At 39.3% G+C, this 20503-nt stretch overlaps 1 protein-coding gene across 1 annotated transcript; it reads left to right on the top strand.

Annotated features, from left to right (window-relative positions):
* The first annotated feature begins 2414 nt into the window (after positions 1 to 2414).
* Positions 2415 to 9614, top strand: Msmb (microseminoprotein beta). The gene is made up of 4 exons (XM_012513193.1): positions 2415 to 2528; positions 3578 to 3683; positions 4920 to 5025; positions 9482 to 9614. The coding sequence occupies exons 1-4, from the start codon at positions 2415 to 2417 to the stop codon at positions 9612 to 9614; spliced, it is 459 nt and encodes a 152-aa protein (XP_012368647.1).
* The last annotated feature ends 10889 nt before the right edge of the window (positions 9615 to 20503 follow it).

Raw genomic sequence — 20503 nt, 5'->3', positions numbered from 1 at the left:
CATCATGCTCTGAAAGATAATAGGATGTTGCTAAGCCTAGTGTATATTCAAATCTGTATACCCAACTATTTCACCTATGTCATTTTTCTCTCAACCAGCATGACCCCACTCTGAGTGAATCTTTCCCTTTAAAATTTTTTGATTTAACTGCTATCTTCTTACCACTACATGCTACACCCAGTTCTTTGTTTATTAAACATGAAAACATAGAAACCTGTCATAGGATACCATCATCCACAGATAAAATAGGGTGAACACCCCAAGTTATTGTGATGGGCTAGCATGTACACACCACTTGTCTGGAACATTCAGTTGGTAAGATCATAAACTCTCAGCTTTATGTATTTATTTCTTTTAATTAAATGTATTGGTACATTTCAGATATACATAATGATCATATTCATCACAGGGAATTTGTGCTTTCATATGATTTGTTTCACTTCCTTTTTTCCCCATCCTCTTTACTCCCTTAAGCTCCACTATCCTTCCCTATTTACTACACTTTGTTTTCATTTTATCCATTTTAAAATCATTTTTTGCCTTTTCTTTTCCATTCTTTTGCCTTCCCCCACCCTAGCTCCTCTTTCCTTTTCGACAGTTTCTTGCTTTGTCACAATATTTGTTCAAAAGAAAAGACAAATTGTAATGGGGAAAGGGGAAAGGAAGAAAGGGAAAAAGAAAAAAATAGATAAGGCATACTTAAGATATTATATAACTAGTTTCTCTTAGTGCATCTGGAATTTTGTAATAATATTGTTTGTTGGCCCAGTGCCCAAAGCAAACAGGATACCTCACTCCTGAGATGAACATCCTATCTGGTTAAGGTTAGCTATCAGTTGTTAGGCAACTGAGTGTCATGCGTCACTAACTTCACAAAAGTGTAAATAAAAGATTGTTCTGTTGTGAAAAGAAAAAAAATATATATATATATATAAATGTATACACATACTCAAGAGAGTTAGGATATATATATATATACAGCTACCTTCTGTTAGTTCAATGAGAATAAAAGTTTGCACTAATATTATTTAGACAAGAAAAAATAATATTGTTTGGACAAGATATATCTGTATCTTGTATACCGAATAATTACTACAAGGACAACAACACACAATGTATTAATTATTGTAACTCTCTTCCTAACCTGTTTTGAAATTCTATTTTACTATTATTGTTTTTCTTTTTAATATAAAATAGAAACCAAAATCTATTGTTCATTTTGTTTTACTTTTTCCCTTAAATTGAAAAAGAAAGAGGATTTTCAGAGCTGCTTTGGAAAGTAGCAAAAACAAGAAATGTGTGGGGAGGATTTTGAGGAATTTTAATGGCAACATGTTTTATATTTTAATGAATTTTTAAAAATTTAAACACGCACCGTAACCCATATCTTCAACTAGTGCTGGGGACAGAGTAAAGTCCAAAAGGAAATCCTGGGTTGCCTCTTATTCCAAGTGTTCAATGGCTTTCCTGCCAGTTTCAAACCAGGGTTTATGATTTTTATCCTTATTTATTGACAAGGTATGCTGACTCCACTCCTTTTTTATTCCTGCCTTCTCTTCCCCCATCTTTTCCCTCTCTGTTCCATTTGTGCCATTGCTCCTAGAACAGCGGGTCTTCACTTGCACTAACCTAGCCATCCTGTGATCTTTTCAGGTTTGGAACCCAAGATACACCACAAACTCAGGGCTGAGTCCAGCAATCCTGAAAGGGACCTTGGATCTTAATGTTAAACTCCTCTCTGTTTTACTCTTTTACTCTATGTCTTGAAGGATCTCTTAGTCTTTGCCCATGCACAGATTACCATGAATGAAAGCACATTTTATTTTATTCTTTTATATACTGAAAAATAAATGTAATAGTAAATAAGATTAAAAATTATAAGAATTAAAAGATTAGTGTTAACATGAAAAAAAATGAAGCTATGTACTTTGGAACAGGAGAGTGGAAAAGATGAACTCAGGGTATCATAGGAGTCAGCACAATCCTCTCCTTCAAAGGGTCAAAATTGAATCAGGGCACCCTGCTCCAGAATGCCTGAGGTCTAGGTAGTGCAAATTGATTTCCTGGGATTCAGTTCACCATCTTCATCCATGCAGGCATTCAGAGGCTTGTGCAACCACCAGTAAGATTCAAGAGTGGTCATCTTTTTCTCTAATTGGTAGTAGGCTTTGACATCATCTTCATGGTGTTGGTTTTAGGTACATGCAAAATGTAAGAGTTGCGGGATCTGAAAGTTTCACTCACATTTTAGAATAAGTGTACAAGACTAGACATTGTCCCCCTGAGAGGGCAGTGCATGAAGCTGTGAGGCTGAAGCAAAAGCACAGCAGAAACCTGCAGAGTTGTAAAATCCAGAAACCTGTATCATCTTAGGAAAGTCTCAAAGAGTGAGCAAATACAGTTCATGAGAGCCCATGAAGGTTAAATCTCTTGGCAGTGCCACTGAAGCAGGGCTTTCAAATGCTTTTGGAGTTCACATTTCATCACAGATTGCCCCAGATACTGGACATGCACCCACAGGAATTGATGTTTGCCTGTTAAATTCCAGTCTTGCTTTTCCCCCATTCCTTTTTATTCCCCTATTTCTACCTTTTGGAATAGGAATGTTTACCCAGTACCACTGTGGGTGGAAAAATTTTAACTTTGTTTTCATTTTTGCAGGCAAGAGTTTGCCTCATATGTCAGAGGAAAATTTGACGTTGGACTTTGCAGCAGTGCTGAAACACTTAGGAATTTGATAACTTATCATGGAGGGCTAAGTTTATTTTGCATAAAGAAATGTGCATCAGTATTTTGGAGATCAAGAGTGGAATGTTATGATTTATATTTAGAAGTCCACCCAATGACCTCAAATGTTGAACTTATGGAAGGTGATTTGTTGATAGGACCATTATGGCTGTCATGCTGTTTGGAGGTGGAGTCTGGTCACAAGAGGAAGGCCCCTGAGGGTGTGATTTTGGAAGGGTATATCACCCTTCCAGCTCCTTTCTTTTTCGCACTCTGCTTCCAGGCCAGAATTAACATCGGCAGATCTTCTCTGCATTGGGATATTTACCATGCTGCCAAACATGGAAAGACTCAAGACTCTACAAACTGTGAGCTAAAATCAACCTCTCCTCTTTTGAATTGTGGATGTCTTATATTGGGTTTAAAGATGGAGAAGTTACTGAGACACTCAAGAGCCTGTCCCCCCTAGTCACATGTCCAATGACCTAACTTCCAGCCAGGCTTTCAATTCTCTGTTTTTTACTTCTGCATCTTTTTCTGTGTTTTCTTGTTTTGAAAGCCTCACTTTCTCTTCTTTTTAAATTCCACTGATATAGTAAAAGAGCTTAAAATATCTCCCTAGTGCTTCCCACTTGTTACTGCAGTTGTAGGAATTTTGACACATTTAGTTCTGCCCCTGGTTTACTCAGCAATGATGCAGGCCTTGTTCTCTGGTTGGTGGACTAGAAGGTAGAAGCTCCACTTTCAGAACCACGTTCTGGGTCCAAGCAGAGAGCCTTGTGTATGATCTTTAGTCCAGAATGACAACCCAAATTGCTCACTTTCCACCCTGACATTTTTTATGTTATAGAGAGCTGTCCTTGGCTGCCTCTTCATCCTGACCACCTTTGTGGCTTCATGCAACACCTTTCACTGCTCTACTTTTCTGTACACATGTGAAAATGGTCCCCCTACTGGTAAGTCTTTGCTTTTAATGTTGATCATATTCTGAAGCTTGATGCATAGGACCTCCTGACAGATAAAAATATCTTCCTGAATGAGGGAAGATATGCAAAAGGAGTCAAAGTGGGTTCTTAAATTTGTCCTGTGTTTAAGACCCTTATTCTCAATTCTTTCTGGCTGAGAATGACCTAGAGAACATTTTAAAATACCAGTGCTCCAGCTCCATCTAAGACCTGGTGAATCAGAATTGATTTCCAGACTTCCACATTCCATTCAACAGATCTACAGTTGACTGCCACATAATTCCTTGTTGAGAACCAGTTCTTTGTCTAAAGAGGCATTACACATTGATGTGCATGAAAAGCTTTGGAGGTTTCTTTATTCTTCATGTGCTGATTTAGGGGACCAAAGGCAGGTGTGAGAGTTTCATTTTCTTTTTCTTTTCCTTCTTTTTTTGTGGCCAGCTCAGTTCACCATGAGGTGGGGCTGGTGTGGCATGTGCTGCCAGGTACTGAACCTCAGACCCTGAGCACTTACTTAAGCTTGCTTAAGCAGGCATTTTAGAACACTAAGCTATCTTGCTAGTCCCATGACAGTTTCAGGTCAGGACAGCTTAAGTAATATTGAAATTTTTGGTTCTGTAAAACACCATGGACTAGGGGATTTCAGTAGATATTATTACTTTTGTTGAACAGTAGGATAATTTGGGAAGTGGGTCCTAATTTTTCTGTGATGGATCTTAGCATTGATATTTGGTTATTTTGGTGTTGGAGATTTAACTCAGGGCTTTCTTTTTTTTACATACTGAGCACAAAATTTTCCACTGACCTATATCTGGTTTATTTATGTTTTTTATTCACAAAGTCGCAAAGATATTCACAGATGTCTACATAATTGGGGACCAAAGTAAAAAGTAGCAAACTAAAAATGTTCATATGAGAGAAATTAATTTACAGATACTCCATCAGGTGAGAATGAGCTCCCAATGTGATTAAAAAGGATAGATTTAGTTATTCTTGGAATGTTTGCATTGAAATAAAATTTAGAATGATTGTCATTTTCTTTGGAAATGTTAATAGTGTCATGGACTTCTCAGGACTATACTGTAGCTGACAGTAAAGAAGTACTGTCACATACATCAACTAAATTGTCTATCATCTCAAGGCAGAAACTGGCCTGAGAAGTCTCAAAGTCTTATTCATCCTGAACATCTGGGGACCCCACTAATGGTGCTCTGTGGATATTTTCAGAATGCAAGGATAGCGATGGAGTTTCACACCCGATTAACTCAACATGGATGACTAAGAATTGTGAAAATTGTACTTGCAATGAAGTTTGGATGAAATGTTGCTCAATGTAAGTCTAAATCCAGTAACTACCAAGAGAGGACAAGGCTTTCTAAAAAGAGTAACTTTCCTCTTTCAAAATCACATCCTCTCAGTGTTTCTAATAGATTTCATTTTGTAAAGCAGTTTTAGTTTCACAGAAAAGTTGAGCAGAAATAGACATTTCCCATCTGTCTTTGTTTATATGCACAGTATCCCAAATTAAAAACATCCTCAGCCACGGTTCCAGGCAGTACCTCTTAGCTCCTTTATCTATGTACAGTTTAGTAGCAGATATAGCCAAACTCAAAAGATTCCATCAACCTTAACTGTAGTTAACATTAAGAGAGGGAGGTTAGGGCCAGTGAGATAGCTCAGTGGTCTTAAGTGCCTGCTGAGGCAAGCTTAGGCAAATGTGTAGGGACCGAGGTTCAGTGCCCCACACCACACCACATGCCATGAAAGCCTCACCCCCAGGGTGTGCTGAGCAGGCCACAACCTCCCACCCCTCCCCATAAAAAAAAACAAAATCAAAAATGGAAGGAGGTTAGTTCCTGTACAGATCAATGGCATTTAGAGTATTCATATTGTTGTGCAGCATTCCCGTCATTCTTCCCGCTCCTTCCATCTTGCATAACTAAAATGCAGCACTCCTGTATTATTCCATTCTGCCTGGCACCCAGCCTCTGCCCATCACTGCTTTCTGCATCTACAATTGGCACTGCTCTGAGAGTCTGATGTTACTGCTCCACAAGGTATTGGAACTGTTAAGAGTAGTCTACTGAACTTTGTATGATGTTATATTGAAATGTGGTGTAGAATACCAACTCTGGTGAGCAGAGGAGTGAGTGAGCAGGCGACTTAATTAGCACTCATGAGTCCTATAGGAGTTTAAGTGTCTGGAAAGTTCTGTCCACACTGATAGGGATAACTTGTAGTTATGCACACTGATGCAGGAAGAGAGTCTGTTGGCTGACTGGGGCAGATTCCTGTTGCATCCACACACACAATGCAGTGATAGACCACTGCTTGTAATAGCTACATCTTCATTTTGTAGCTTTGATATTTGACTTTGTCTTCGTAGCAAGTGATGGTGCATTCTACAGTACAGTTGTGTCTGAACATGTTCAGGGTTGGTCAACCATTTTTATCACAAGGAAGTGCTCCTGCTTTGCGGTTACACTGTCCTATCTGCCAATGGTTTGTTAGCCTAGCATATTCATTGGAGATTTTTCTGTGGTTCTTAGAACTCAGACAACAGTGAGGCCTGCTCACGGAAGTGAAGACATGAGCCTCAATACTGGAGCCACTTGCTTCTGAATCTCCTTCCTTTGTGTAGTAACTAGGGAGTTTCTCAGTTCCTTCAGCATTTTCCCCCTACTGTAACCTTGAAGTTATCAGAGATGATGTGAGAATTAAATATTTTTTTCTCATTGATTTAGTTATCATGTAGGGGCCTAATAGTTTTTTTGGGTTTATGGTCCTGAGCCCCAAAAGTGGTATACAATCTGGGATCCAGATGTCCTTTTCTTCCTTCCTGCCATGTTGCCTGTCCCATGAGGCAGGCAGGACCATCCTGGGCACACACACTCACATATCCATTGTCAGAAACAGCTCCTGTTTCCCTGGAACTGCTTCACATTCTGCCACATATCTTCTCATGATATTTCAATCTTTTCTTGTATTTGCTATCATATATGGTTTGTTTAGCTTCTTTGGGAGACTATGAGCCCATGACCCTCCTGTAAAACACTGTCCATATACCCAGGAGCTCAGTGATTTTGCAGGTGCAGGCTGAGGCTTCTGGGAAGGGAGGAGTCCTGGCCTCTGATTCACACAGGCCTGACCCCACCCAGCTCTACCCCAGATAGGGAAGCCCAGGACCGAGGTGAACCAGTCTCCATCCAGCTCAAGGCTCTGATCACTTGATATCCTTGTCCCCTCTCTTTAGTATTCCTTGGCCGTTTCCTGTCCCATGCTATGCTGGGTGGAATTAAATTTGAATGTGGTGATGGGAACTGAGTCTTAGTAACTTGAGTCTACATACTGATGACAGAAGTATACATGTTCAGTACCTCCCAAACACATGTGAAGGGGTGGGTCTTCCATGATCACTACTTTATTTTAAGTTATTTTCTACTATAAAATATGAAGAAATATTCTACTTTTTTAAACATATTTAGCACAGGGTCTATAGGGTCTCACTACACAGATTGGACTGGTAATGATCCTCCTGTTTTCAGCCTCCCAAGCACTGGGATTACAGACTCGAACCACCACCATGCAGTCTCAGTCGCCATCTCAGCACTCTCCAGAATGAGGCCAGCATGGCAGGGCATGCTGGGGATTGCACCCCAGTCCTTGTGTCTCCCTAAGCATGCTCTTTAATCCACTGAGCTATCTGGCTAGCCCAACATATTCCAATTCTATGGAGTAGAATATGAAAAACATCACATGAAAATTTATATTTACCCATATTGACCTTTAAAATTATCTCACAGATTACATTCACATTAGTTTTTACTCCAGAACCACTATTTCCAAATTCTTTATAATACACTTCTGATTGATTTGCAATACTTCGAATTGATCCCAGAAATGTTTTTAATATGCTGGCCTTGAAATATCAATCATTTTCTGTTAACCCTCTGTATACCTGGGATTATGGTGCACCTCATAATATCTGGCTTTTATATTTTCATGCCCCAAACAAAGTTGTGTATTCTTTAATCTATAATTGCCTTTCCTCTTTTCTGCCCACCCCTGGGATTCTGTAATCTACTTTCTGTCTTAGTGATTTGGCCTCTTCTAGAATGTTCACCTCAGTGGAAAACCCTGGTGCTACTGCTGGTTAGGCTTATTTCTCTCTGCTTCCCAAAGTCTAGCCCTGATGCTACATGTTAGAGCTTCTGTCCTTTACAGTACAGCACCAGCATGAGGAACCAACATTTTACACTTGGTTTATCTGTTGTAGAGGACTGGAGAGCCTCTACTTTTGTTTATAGTGAGAAAGCCTGCTGTATATATTGTTTGTGTCTCAGCTTTCCTTTGGAACACTGCAATGGTTATGGAATTTGCTTGGAAACATGGAACTATGGCTTAATGCTTGAGGAATGATTATTGTGTCTCCCTCAGTGACAGTCCTGTTTCATGTTTTGCCTGCAAATCAGTACCTCTGAAATTTTAAAAAAATTTAAATGAAATTTATTATATGTGAAAAAACATATTCATTTTAGAAAATGAATGGCAAAGTACACCAAAAATTCCACTATACATAGTTCACTCACTAAAAGTAATAATCATCGATAACTTAACCATTATTGCTTTATATTTTATACACATTTTGCGGTAGAGGTTATCGAGATTTACCTTGTCATTTTGTTTTCTGAATTGTCAGATTAATTTTTAAACTCCATTGTCATTCCATCTCATGAGAACTCTTCAGAATTTTTTTTTTTTTTTTTTTTTTTGGAACCGGGGATTGAACTCAGGCCCTTGCACTTGCCAGGGAAACACTTATTCCATAAGTCATCTTCCCAGCCCCGCTTCAGAATGTTTTGTTGTGCAACTTAAACTATGTTCATGCTTAATTAAACCAAGCAACAGGGCTCAAGGCAAGATTCAAGAGTTTGCTTCACTCCAAAGGACAGCGTTTAAAAAAGTGTTTGTTAAGACTGGTTTCTAGATCAGTGCCCAGTGTCCCTGTGAGCAGGTGTGTTCCTTCCTCTCTCACTTTATCACCAAGGGCTGCCAGTGTCCAGGGGTCCACAGAATGAGCCCTGAGGAGGAACACTGTTTTGGATGACTGAGGAAGAGATCAAAATATCCTCTTTTGTTAAAGGATAAGTCTAGCATCACCTTTTGAGAGGAAACATATTGCCCAAGATTCCCTGGGTGACTGTTTTTTGTCCATTTGGGAAGTTTAAACCCAAAGCCACGTGTCTAAAGGGGGCAATGAGTTTTAAAAGAAGGATGAGTTTTCTCAGGAAGCTGATTACAGTTTGCTTATCTCCTGGAGGTACGTGGCCCTGGCCTTGAGCGGCCCTTTGCCCCTGTTGGTGATGTTAGCTCCTGTGGTAAAAGGCTACCATGCTTAGTGGGGACAGACTTACCTTCCCACATTACAGGATCTGCCGTTTTGGACACTTCCTGAACAGTGAGTGTGAAAAGGACTGGGCTGGATGAGGCTTCCTGGCTACAGTAAATTGGACACCTTACCTGGGTCTGTTATCATGCCTCCTGCCTTCTGTGCTGACAGAGAATAGTGTGGGACACATAAATGCTACTCTATGTCATTGTAAGTTAAAGACAGGTCCACATATCTGGGGAGTGTCCCTGAAGCTTCTACCCTAGGTATGCTAGATTAGTCAGGGAGCCCAGCCTGTAGTAATGTGAGTGATTTTGTGTACAGAGTTGGACTCAGCAGTGGAGTGGGGTGGCTGGTGACCTTGTCTTTCTAACAGGCATTGGTCTTATTTCCATTACAGAATTACTATTCCTGTGAATTACAACACAACCAAGTGCCATGCTGTTTTCCATCAGGATAACTGCACCTACAGTGTTGTAGAGCGTGAGGACCCTGAAAAGTCCTGTGATGTTGGTGACTGGATATTACTATAATGTGCTTCTTTGGAGCCATGCCCTCTAAGAGCCTGTGAATTGGGATGTGTAAATTGCATGTAGCAACTCCACACAAGGCATGTGAATATTATGTTCTGCAAGCATGTATAAATAAAATTAAAGGAGCAGGATCAAGAGATAGTGGAGTGGGAAGGGAAGAAAGGGAAAGAGGGAAAATGGAATTAAGATGTGTTACATATATGTGCCAACTTCTTACAAGCAATGTAAACATGTACTGTACACATGTTCTAATAAACAAAACTAAAATAATTGTTTTAAAGGATTTTTAATTTTGTAATACTGCTTCACAGTAACATTATGCTTTACCAAACTTTTGACTTTAAAGGATTACACAAATAAGGGTAGAAATGAAAATGATCACATATTTCCTGCACAGCCATAAATCATCAAATACACCTCTCCTGAATACCATCACCATCTCCCACTTCCCCTATATCGTTCTTCTGCTGCCAGTGTCCTGTGCCCTGGTTAAAAATAAAAATAAAAATAACTAGAAGTTCAAGATATAATTAGAGTCCTTTTTAGTCTGTAGTGCTTATCTTCACCAGCTACCTCTCCTGTAGGGAGTGTCTCCTCATTTTTCTCCCTATCTCCTTTTTCTTTGCTTCAGGTCAGGGAAGGACAGGCTGAAGGAGTTCCTGAAGGAGCCACATGCCTCACAGTAAATCAAGTTAGGATTCTGGGAAGGATCTGCCCTGTGTGTAGGGCTTCCCGTTTCTGATACTGTGTAGATGTCCAACACTGGGAGACTTCAAACAGTGGCAAGGCATCTTCTCTCCACTTTAAAAAAAATGTATTAAATACAGGGTCTACAGGAGTTCACTACACAGATTAGACTCATAGTGACCCTCCTGTTTTTAGCCTCCCAAACAATAGGATTACACCACAAATCACCATGCCCAGTCTCAGTTGCCCTTTCAGCACACCCCAGGGCAGGGCTAGCACAGCATGCCTGGGATTGAACCCCCATTCCTGCATCTGCCTAACCAGGTGCTTTAGTCTTCTGAGTTACCTGGTCAGCCCTTTTTCTCCATTTTTGGAAATGAACAGCAAATGTAGGCTGATTTTCTGGGCCAAGCAGGATACAGAGCTTGGGGTCAGGAATAAACAGAAGATTAGCCCTCTACTGCCTGGAGCTTACAGTAGCTGTGTGTGCCTGACAGTGCTCAAAGAAGCAATCCAGGGCAACTGATATACAGCTTCATTCTGCCACACCAAGCCTCTCTGCTCAAATTTGCTGTGATATCCTTGTAATCCTAAGCAGGACACTCAAATTTTGTGGTCATTTCTGGTATTAAGGATGTTCTTTCTTTAATTTGAGTGGCTATTTATTTATTTATTTTTGGCTGAACCAGGGATTGAACTCAGGCTCCTGCGCTTGCCAGAGAAGCACTTATTCCACTGAGCCATCTCCCCAGCCCCTCTTTATTTTTTTTTCAGCACCCTTTTCATTGATATTTACTTAATCTCTATAATTCACTCCCTGCACAAGCTCTTGATTTGCATTGTTGTTGTTTCACCAGGACCTTAAGATGTGTCATTAGGTTATTTACTGAGCTCATTCCATTTTTCTGATGTGGTCAGTCATAACTATAAACTATATTTTCATTGTGTCTTGCAAGTTCTAGTATGTTGTACTTGTATTAACATTTAATTTTAGGAACTGCCTTATTTCCTTAATATCCTCTATGACCTATTATACAAGAATGTAATTTAATTTCCATATCTTTGCATACTTTTTGTAGTTTCTTTTGCTATTGCCCAGGGAATTGAAAGAATCACCATATATGGCTTCTCCCAAGTCAGCTCTACAAAAGCATGTAGAAATGTGAGAGCTTTTATCAGTATTAGGTTTCCAGGCTGGAATATTGAAAGCTCTATTTCCTGAGGTTGGCCTTTGGTACCAGGGATCAAACTCAGGACCTTGAACTTGCCAGACAGGCACTCATGCAGCTGAGCTTTTTGTTAGTTGTTGAAATTTGGCCAGCAAGGTAATATCTCATGTTACTATGGCCTTTTTTTTAGTCAGCAGATCATAAGTTACAAGTATTCATTAACATATTTTAAAAGGGCTCAGACCTAGACTTTCAAGTTACTTCCTTATTTTAATCAAAGTTTACTGAATAATAGGCTCAGAAGATAGGTTTTTCTTGCCCAGGTTTGCGGGTATTTCTTTAGAGTATTTATTCATTTATTTCTTTGTTTGCTTTTTTGTTTGTTTTTATGATTGGGGCCTCTAAGCACAATAAAGATGATAAAAAACACATAGTGCTTGAGAAATACCTTGTATAATTCAGAAGAGGGACCACTGTTTTTTCATGTACTCTTGAGGAGGCCAAGCATGGGAATAAATTTGAAGCTAAGACATTTTACTTTTTTTGTGTCTCTTTGTCCTCCAAGGGAAAGCTTTACCCAAGTTGGTAAACATACTCATCCAGACTAACAAATATTGAGTCCCTTTATTTTAAGGTATGTGAGTGAAGTCAAGTCCCCAGTCTTTCCCAGGTTATCTATTGTTTCTCTGTGTGCCAGGGGAGCTCTAATCCTGGTGAGATGATTACTTGGACAGGCTTTGCGGATCTTGACTATCTGTTGAGTGAGTCCCATAGTTTAACAGAGTCCATTTCATAGGAAAATTTTTTTAAATTTCCAAATGTATTCTTTTTTTCTCATTAACTTTATTGAAAATCAATAATTGTGTAGCATAGGGGCTGGCGAGATGGCTCAGTGGTCTAAAGCACCTACTTGGAACAAGCTTGGTAAAGCATCAGGGACCACGGTTCAATCCCCAGCACCACATGCCAGCCAGCCCACCCCCTGGTAGGCTGAGCTGGCCACACACACACACACACACACACACACACACACACACACACACACAATAAATAAATAAATAAATGTTAAAAAAAATAATTGTGTAGCATATTAAAATTGTAGACAAATACTGAAATGCAAAAGATATGTGATGTTGAAAGAGTAAATTTTAGAGAAATATTTCCAAAATGAATACCTAGCATGAGATTGATAATAGATGGCACATTGTAAATAATTTACAAACTTAAATGAATATAACAATAAAAATTGTCTAAAACAAGAATGAAGAGTTTACAGATCAGTCGTATAATAGTTCACTGTGTGCCAAAATCACGAAACTTATAGTCATATCATTAGAATTCTCAAAGTAGAAAGGGATAAACAATAAATATTTAAGGATTTAAAATTTCTGAATTTAGTTGGACTTACAGCACCACATTTCTAAGAAAAATGAAACTTTTGCAAAAGAAATATGAATAAAATTATACCAAGATACAAAAAAAATGAAATTGTCCAAAACTAACTGTAAAGAAAAAATTCATTAAAGCATATACATAAAAAATTAGCTATAGAAGTACAAAATTAAATAGCATCTTATTCCACATAAGAGAAAAAAAAACAGCAAGTGGGTAAGAAACTAGACTAATTAATTCAAAGGACTAAAAAAAAAGATCCGCATAAAACAATTTTTGTGCCATCTGATTAGTTTTATTCTTCTTTAGTTGTAATATAGGCTTCATCTGAATAAAGGCTATTCAGCTTTCATTGAGTGTATGTGGGTAAGGATAAGGATTGTTTTATAGGCCACACCACCAGATTAAGAGAGCTTGAAGAGAGAGTCTTCAAACACATTTTTATAGGCCATCATCTACCAAATGATTGCCTGGGGCATTTCATTCATTCATTTTTTTGGGGGGTATGGGGAGAATTCAACTGAGGACCTTGCACTTACCAGGCAGGTGCTTGTGTCACTGAGCTATTTTCCTGGCCTATTGCCTTTTGATGTCCCCTACAATATGTAACTGCCACCTCTGATTGAAGATTGACAGATGGCAGAAGTTTGTCCATTTTCATGTTATGTTTTTTTCAGAGACATGATGGCAGTTGGTTTCTTTTTTATATGATAGTATGTTTTTAATAATAAAATTGCATATGTCGGAACAGTATAAATGTTAATTCTCTGTCCTTTGCTGAGCTGTGAAGCTCTCATTAAGGGCTACTTTTTGCTTCCTAAGCACTCTTTTCAGGGGTAAACAAGGAGCTTTTGAGCGTGTATTGTAGAGTTATCACAGCATATCTCACCTACCTGACTCCACTGTGTATAGATAAGCTGTGTCATGTAAGAGTGAAGTCAGGATCTACAGCAGGAGAATCTAACAGGTCCTCTCTTGCATCACAGGTGTGGAGAATATGTTTGGCAACAAAACGCTGTGGGGTTTAAGAAGGAGCAGTTTGTGTCTGAACAGTTGTTCCATTTAAAAGAGGATCTGGCCTGGGAAGTCAGCTGTTGGCTAACCATAAAATTCCCTTAGCTTACAAGAGCCCAGTCACATTATAAAGAGTAAACATAGTAACGTCCTGTTCCATAGGTAATTTAAGAGCTCTTGCCACCAAAAGAGCCACTGCTTCCACAACCCCGAGACAAGCAATCTTTTGGCCACAATGTCTAGCTTCTGACTCAGGTACTCCACTGGCTGTTGTATGGGTCCCTGGTCTTTTGTTAAAACTATGAGGAACATACCTTGCTGGTGGTGATAGTGTCTGGTCAGAAGAGGTGAGTCACTGCAGGCATGACCTAGAAGGTATATACTGCTCTGGATCCCTCCTTGATCTCATTCTTCTTTCTGGCCACCTTGACTTCAGCAGATTTTCTCAGCATCAGGATACTGTGTTGTTCTGCTGACCATGGAAGGATGGAAATCACTACGAAACGTGAGCTCTTCATATTTATGTTGTAGGTGCTGGATATGGTAGCTGAGAGACTAGAACAGTGAGTAAATACCACTGGAATGTGCCCTTTAAGTATGCGTACAATTAACTCGGACCACTAGTATCCAACTGGATATTCTTCGCCTCTGTTTCTTTTTCCATGTTTAACTACTCATAAAACAAATTTCTAGGGGAGGTTTATTTTTTTGTTTTTGGTGTTGAGGTCTGAATGCAGAGCTTCCAGCTTGCTAGGCAAGCATTCTACCGCTGAGCCAAGTCCCCAGCCCCTTGCAAAACATTTCTTTTTCTCCTTTCTGTGTTTAAATTAAATACATTCTATAAAATAGATAAAAAAACACTCTTATCAAGGATTTTCTGAACTTCCTCCATAATAAAATATATCATGTGTTGTGCCTATTTGACTTTCAATGCATGATTTGGTTCTGTCCATCATGTTTCAGTAAATGTGTGGGATCTGGTTTCTTGGCTGGGTAAAACCAGAGGAAAGAAGCTTTACTTCCAATCACTTGTCAGAACACATGGGGACCTTTTGTGTGTCTCCCAAGTCCAAGATATCAGGCTGAATCTGTTCACTCTGGACCTTGATTTTCTTTACATTATAGAAAGCTTTCCTGGTCTGTCTCCTGTTCCTGACCACCTTTGTGACTTCATGCAGTACATTCTGCCTCACCACTATGATTTTAAAAAGTTCAGGAAATATATTTCCTGGTAAGTCTTGGTTTTATGTATTGTTCATGAGACATCAGGCTGGTAGGACATGCTTGCAGATGAAAAGTCTTAGACGCAGTACAAGGTAGGTAAACGTAGATACAGAAATGGAATCAGAATGAGGCTTTTCAATTTAGCCTGCATATAAGACAGTCAAATTCTCAATTCTGTCTGGATAAGAGAAAAACTTCAGAAACCTTTCAGTGATGAGGGTCCACATAAAATTCAATAAATCAAAATCTCTATTGTTAAAGCTGCCCATCCAGGCATTCCTTGGTTGTCTCCTACATGCACACTGGTTTGAAAGCCACTGTTTAGTCCAAAAAATATTCAGTTTTCAATATTCATGGCTCACTTCAAAGTCTTATTAATCTACAAGTGTTGATTCAGAGAATGTGTAGGTAAATGTGAGAGTTGTGGGTTGAGAGTAATCCAGGTAATGCTCAGGGTAGGGTTCCTGAAAGTATACATGGGAGTCAGGGGCTTTAGTGGCAGTTCTCAGCCTTAATTGAACACTGGCATAATTTGGTGTGTGTCATGAAATGATGGAAATATGGGCCCACACCAGGACTTCTTATTTTTATTTTCTATGGTGGGACTTAGTCCAGATGTTACTTTTGTTTGTTTTGCATTGTTTCTTATCTACTTTTATTCTGGTGCTGTTGATTGAACCTAGGAATTTTTGCAGATTGAAAAGGAGATATTCCACTTCCCTACACCCTTTTAGTACAGTGTTTGAGTATCCAAGATGCTCACTTCACATGTTCATGCATAACAGAAACAAAAAAAAAAGATAGAAAGAAGGGAACTGAAGTGCAGAACTCAATAATGTATTTAGAGATACTCCATAGAACAAAATGTAGCCCAATATAATTAGAGAAGAAAGGCTTAGTTATTTTTGAAATGTCTATTTTGAAATAAAATAGAGAAGTATTTAAGTTTGCTTTAGAAAATATTACCAGTTTCTTGAGCTTCTCAGTACTGTAGTTATGCTGAGTGTAAATAGTGAAACACTGCAATGTATGCTTTCAAAACATTTATCACCTCAAGGCAGGAAACAGTCTCAGAGATTTCATATCCTTGTTCCTCTTGCATGGACTGCAGATTCTAGTGATGTTGATTTGTGGATTTTCCTGCATGCAGAGATCTGTATGGATTCATGCATCCAATGAACTTGAAATGGAAGACTGATAACTGTTTGGATTGTTCTTGCAATAAAAATGGAATGACATGTTGCACAATGTGAGTCTCCACCCAGTAATGGTCAACAGTGGACCTAGTTTTTTCTACAGAGCAGCACCTTCCTCATTCAAAATCCCATTTTGTGGCCATGTTTCTAATAGCCTTTATTTTGTAAATCAGTGTTAGATTCAGGGTGAAATAAAGAAGACAGAGCTCTCCCATTTGTCCCCTTTACCTATACGCAGAGCTTCATAAAATGGCAACACAACCAGCAAAGTTTCTCTGAATTTTGCTTCAGTTTGTATTCACATGTGATCACCACTCAGATTCCACAGTCTACACAAGGGTTCCTGATGAAGGTGGTGGAGGGGTTTAGCTTTTTGTACTGTTTATTGTACAAATCAAGCTTCCTGGAGTACACTAACATTTTTGTTCAATATCCTATACACTTACTCTTGACTTTCCTTTTAACTTTCCCAACTAAATCTCAGCCTCAATCCAACCACCAATCCTCTCCTTCCAGAAAATCCAGTGGTTCCTTTCTGTATCAACAGATATAAGTGCTCTGAGAGCTCCTATACTTGCATCTATGAACTCTCTATGCTGTCGACACTAGGTAACTGAATTTAGTGTAATGTAGTTCAAGTTTATCCATTCTACAGTGTGTTCTGGAATGTCTTTCCACTTCAATGTCTACAACATTGCAATGTATGGATAGAATACACAATTATCCATTCACCCTTGGATGGGAATTTTTCTTGCTTCCATTTCATTTTTTTATGTATGCATCATAATTTAGTCTGAAATACCCATGTGCATATAGGTTCCTGAGAACTGGAAATTATATCTAGTGAATGTTATTCTACAATTTGTCCCAATGGCTGCTTTGGCATTGACCTTAGGTAGGATGTATCAGGGATGCTGAGCTGTGTGCCTTGCATTCTACACCTCATGTATTTTTCAGTGATTACATCAAATTCAAAGAAGCCAGATATTCTGCAGGTATCTTTTGGTGATGAGTTTCTTGGGTGATAAAGGTGTGGCCCATATGGAACACAGATACCTACAGTTATGTGGCACCAAGGTACTTCCCTCCTGTCCCCAAATTACTAATTACAAATTACAAATTTTTGTCAGTGAGCCTTGGCTGCTAGCATTTTCCTAGAATAGTAGCAATGACTATTTTATTTACTTTGTTTTATTAATGGCAGGAATGAACCCAGAACTCATAGATTTTAGGCAACTGCTGACTAACAAGTTGTCTTCCAGCCCTGCACCATAATCCTGGTGACAAAAACCTTACTATGGAGCCACATTTCCCAACACTTCCTTTGAATCTGCATGGGACTATAGGGTCCCAGAGACTCTTACATCCAACCCAGTGTGTAGAACAGCAAGAAGATGACTTGAAGGGAATACACAGGTCTTATGAGACCTGAAGTAATCAAAAATTCTGCCTACTTGCATTGGAAGTAATTGTGGTTAGTGAACAGTACAAAAAAGAGAAAACACTAAAAAAGAAAACAAAAAAAAAGTGCAACTTCCATAGTGGAGCAGTCATTTGCTGCAGCCTCCCAGGTATCACAGTGGTTAATTACTACCTGGTGAAGCTACATGTTAATGTTCTGGCTTTTGCAATGTCATCATGTCTTTGTAGCCTGTGACATGTGACTCTGGAGTGTGGTCAAGTCCTGTACTTGCTCTAAGGTGGTCAAAAACTTCTCCCTTAAGAGGGAACAATTTTGCTTAGTTGCTAAACTGCTTCATGTTTTTCAGTGCACAGGCAACCCAGCACACCCTTGTGGTTCCTTGGAGTCAGTTATAGAAGAGGGTGGCTCCTGACAGTGAAGTGAGAAGAGCCTCAGTGCTAGTTTCCATGACTGAGTCTGAATTTTCTTGTCTTTGTGCAGTAGCTGTGAATCCCTGGGAGAGTTTCTTAGTTTCTCTGAGACTCATTTTCCTCTGTAAACAGAGGCTTATCAGACAGATGTTAGAAATGAATAGGGCCAGCCAAATAGCTCATTAAAGTGGATTAAAGTGCCTGCTTAGGCAGACTCAGGGGCTGGGGTTTGATTCCCCATGTGCAGTGCTGGCTTCTCCCCCAGGAGGGGCATGCTGAGATGCTGATTGAGACAAGTTGGGCATGGTGGTGCGTGCCTGTAATCCCAGCTCTTGGGAGGCTAAATACAGACTGATCACTAGGAGTTCAATCTATGTAGTGAGACCCTGGAAGTCCCGCACAAAAAAAAAAAAAAAAAAGAATGACAGTGTTCAAAATCATTCACTCAGTAGTGATGCACTGGTTTCCATAAATCTGTTCTGTGTCTCTGAGTCTAGGATAGGGACTGTCACAAAGTGGATGCCCGTATGCCTTTTTCTTCCTTCTTGCCATTTTCCCCATTTCAAATAGCAGGTTTATCTCATTTACTCCCACTGTCAGAACCAGCTCCTGCCTCCCTGGGTCTGTCTCACCTTATACCACATCTGTTTTTTTAATCGTCTCATTTCATGTTGGGTACAGCGAAGTAACGATTTGTTGCAACTTCTCAAAGACAGTATTTGGATCCATGAGCATGGCCCTTGTGCTCCCATACTGAAGCGCTCAGAGTTTGTAGGCTCAGGCTCCCTTTCCAGATTTCAGTGAAAAAGACAGAGCTATGGTGAGCCAGCCTCTGGTAGGAGTTTCAGACCACCGGATAGCTATGGCGTCCATCTTCAGTGATCCTTCACTTTTTCTACTACCATGCTACTTCTGAGTGGAATTAAATTTGCATCTCGTGATGGGCCTTCTGTCCTAACACACAGATTGTTTCTGCACATAGATGGCTGAGCTACACATGTTCATTACCTACCAGCACGTGTAAAGATGAGGCAATTCATCAATGATAAATTTATTTTTATTATATTGGTATAGCATATATTACATAAAAAATTTCAATTTAACAGTTTTCAAGTTCAGAGTTTACTGGAAATGCATTTAAATATACCAACTTCTCCCAAAGCTGTTCATATTAACTTTTATTTGTTGGATTGTGTGGTATATTGCATTGATTCCAGAATTTCCTCCATATAGGCCCTCAATATGTAATCCTTCTGCCTTAACCACTTGAGTATCTTGGATTAGGGTTGTAACTCACAATATTTTCCAAAAGATTTAATGGTCCAAAACCAAAACAGTGTACCCTACTAAAAATTTTTCAGTCCTCCATTCTGTACTCCCCTGTGTTCCTAAGATCTATCTTCCATTTCAGTGAGTTCACATAAGTAGAAATCCATGATGCTTGTTGCTGAGTAGGTTTATTTCCCTCAGCTGCTGCCTGGAGTTAAGGCCTCTTGCTTTCCATTGAAGCTTCTTTCCTTCACAGCAATAGCCTGGGGCACCATTAAACTGCAGGTATTGTTTTTATCATTTTCTAGACACTATAAAGTGTGAAGGTAGTTTTGGACACCTCCATTTTATTTTCTAGTGAATAATGTTGCTGGGAACATAAAAGGTATGTTTGTTTTTCTGCTTTGTTATCTTTAAAGTCTAGCTAGAAGTGAACTTGCTGGGCCAAATAGAGGTCTACGTCTTGCTCCTGAGGAACTACTCGGGTATTTTCCTTTGTAGCTACACCATTTCACATCCACACCTTCAAACAACCACTTCTAAGTCTTAAAAGATCTTAAATAATATTTTTCTTACAAAAATTACACTTAGTATAAGACTATTGAAAAGCACACTATGAGAACTTGTACTGTAACGTCATGTACCTCGGTAGTGTCCCAAATTTTCTGATCAAGAAGATTATGGGGCCAAAGAGGAAAGTGATCGATGACGTAGAGTGTGCCTAAGGAGAGTCACATGGAGAGAAGACACTCTCTCAGGCTTTCACAGAGAGCACATTGGCCAAGCAATGGCCGTGACTCATCCACATGGCTGCACTGATGAAGGTTCTACAATCTGAGGTACAGGATCTCAGGATAAATCCTGAGGGCATTTCACTGACCTTCTCAGACCAAAAAGCTACAACTCTTGTTGCATAGGTCCTGCTTTACCTTGGTCTTAACCATCCAGTAGAAAAGTATGAAGTCGAAATATAAGAAATAAAGCCATGCTGTTAAGTTGAGCTGTGGGGGACTCAGGTCAATAATTTCTGACATTGCCTGTTAAATGTAAGACCCAATGCTATTATAGGCTACTGGACTCTTTTAGAATATTTTGCTGAGTTTAC

The sequence above is a fragment of the Octodon degus genome, unplaced genomic scaffold (assembly GCF_000260255.1).
Source record: "Octodon degus isolate 3935 unplaced genomic scaffold, OctDeg1.0 scaffold00357, whole genome shotgun sequence".
Lineage (NCBI taxonomy): Eukaryota > Metazoa > Chordata > Mammalia > Rodentia > Octodontidae > Octodon > Octodon degus.
This window is presented reverse-complemented; position numbering and strand designations above follow the sequence as displayed.

Coding starts and splice junctions, on each gene's coding strand:
- Msmb (XM_012513193.1), top strand. CDS start 2,415: ATGAAGGTTAAATCTCTTGGCAGTGCCACTGAAGCAGGGCTTTCAAAT. Junction 2,529..3,577: donor ATGCACCCACAGGAATTGAT/GTTTGCCTGTTA, acceptor TTTATGTTATAG/AGAGCTGTCCTTGGCTGCCT. Junction 5,026..9,481: donor TGGATGAAATGTTGCTCAAT/GTAAGTCTAAAT, acceptor TTTCCATTACAG/AATTACTATTCCTGTGAATT.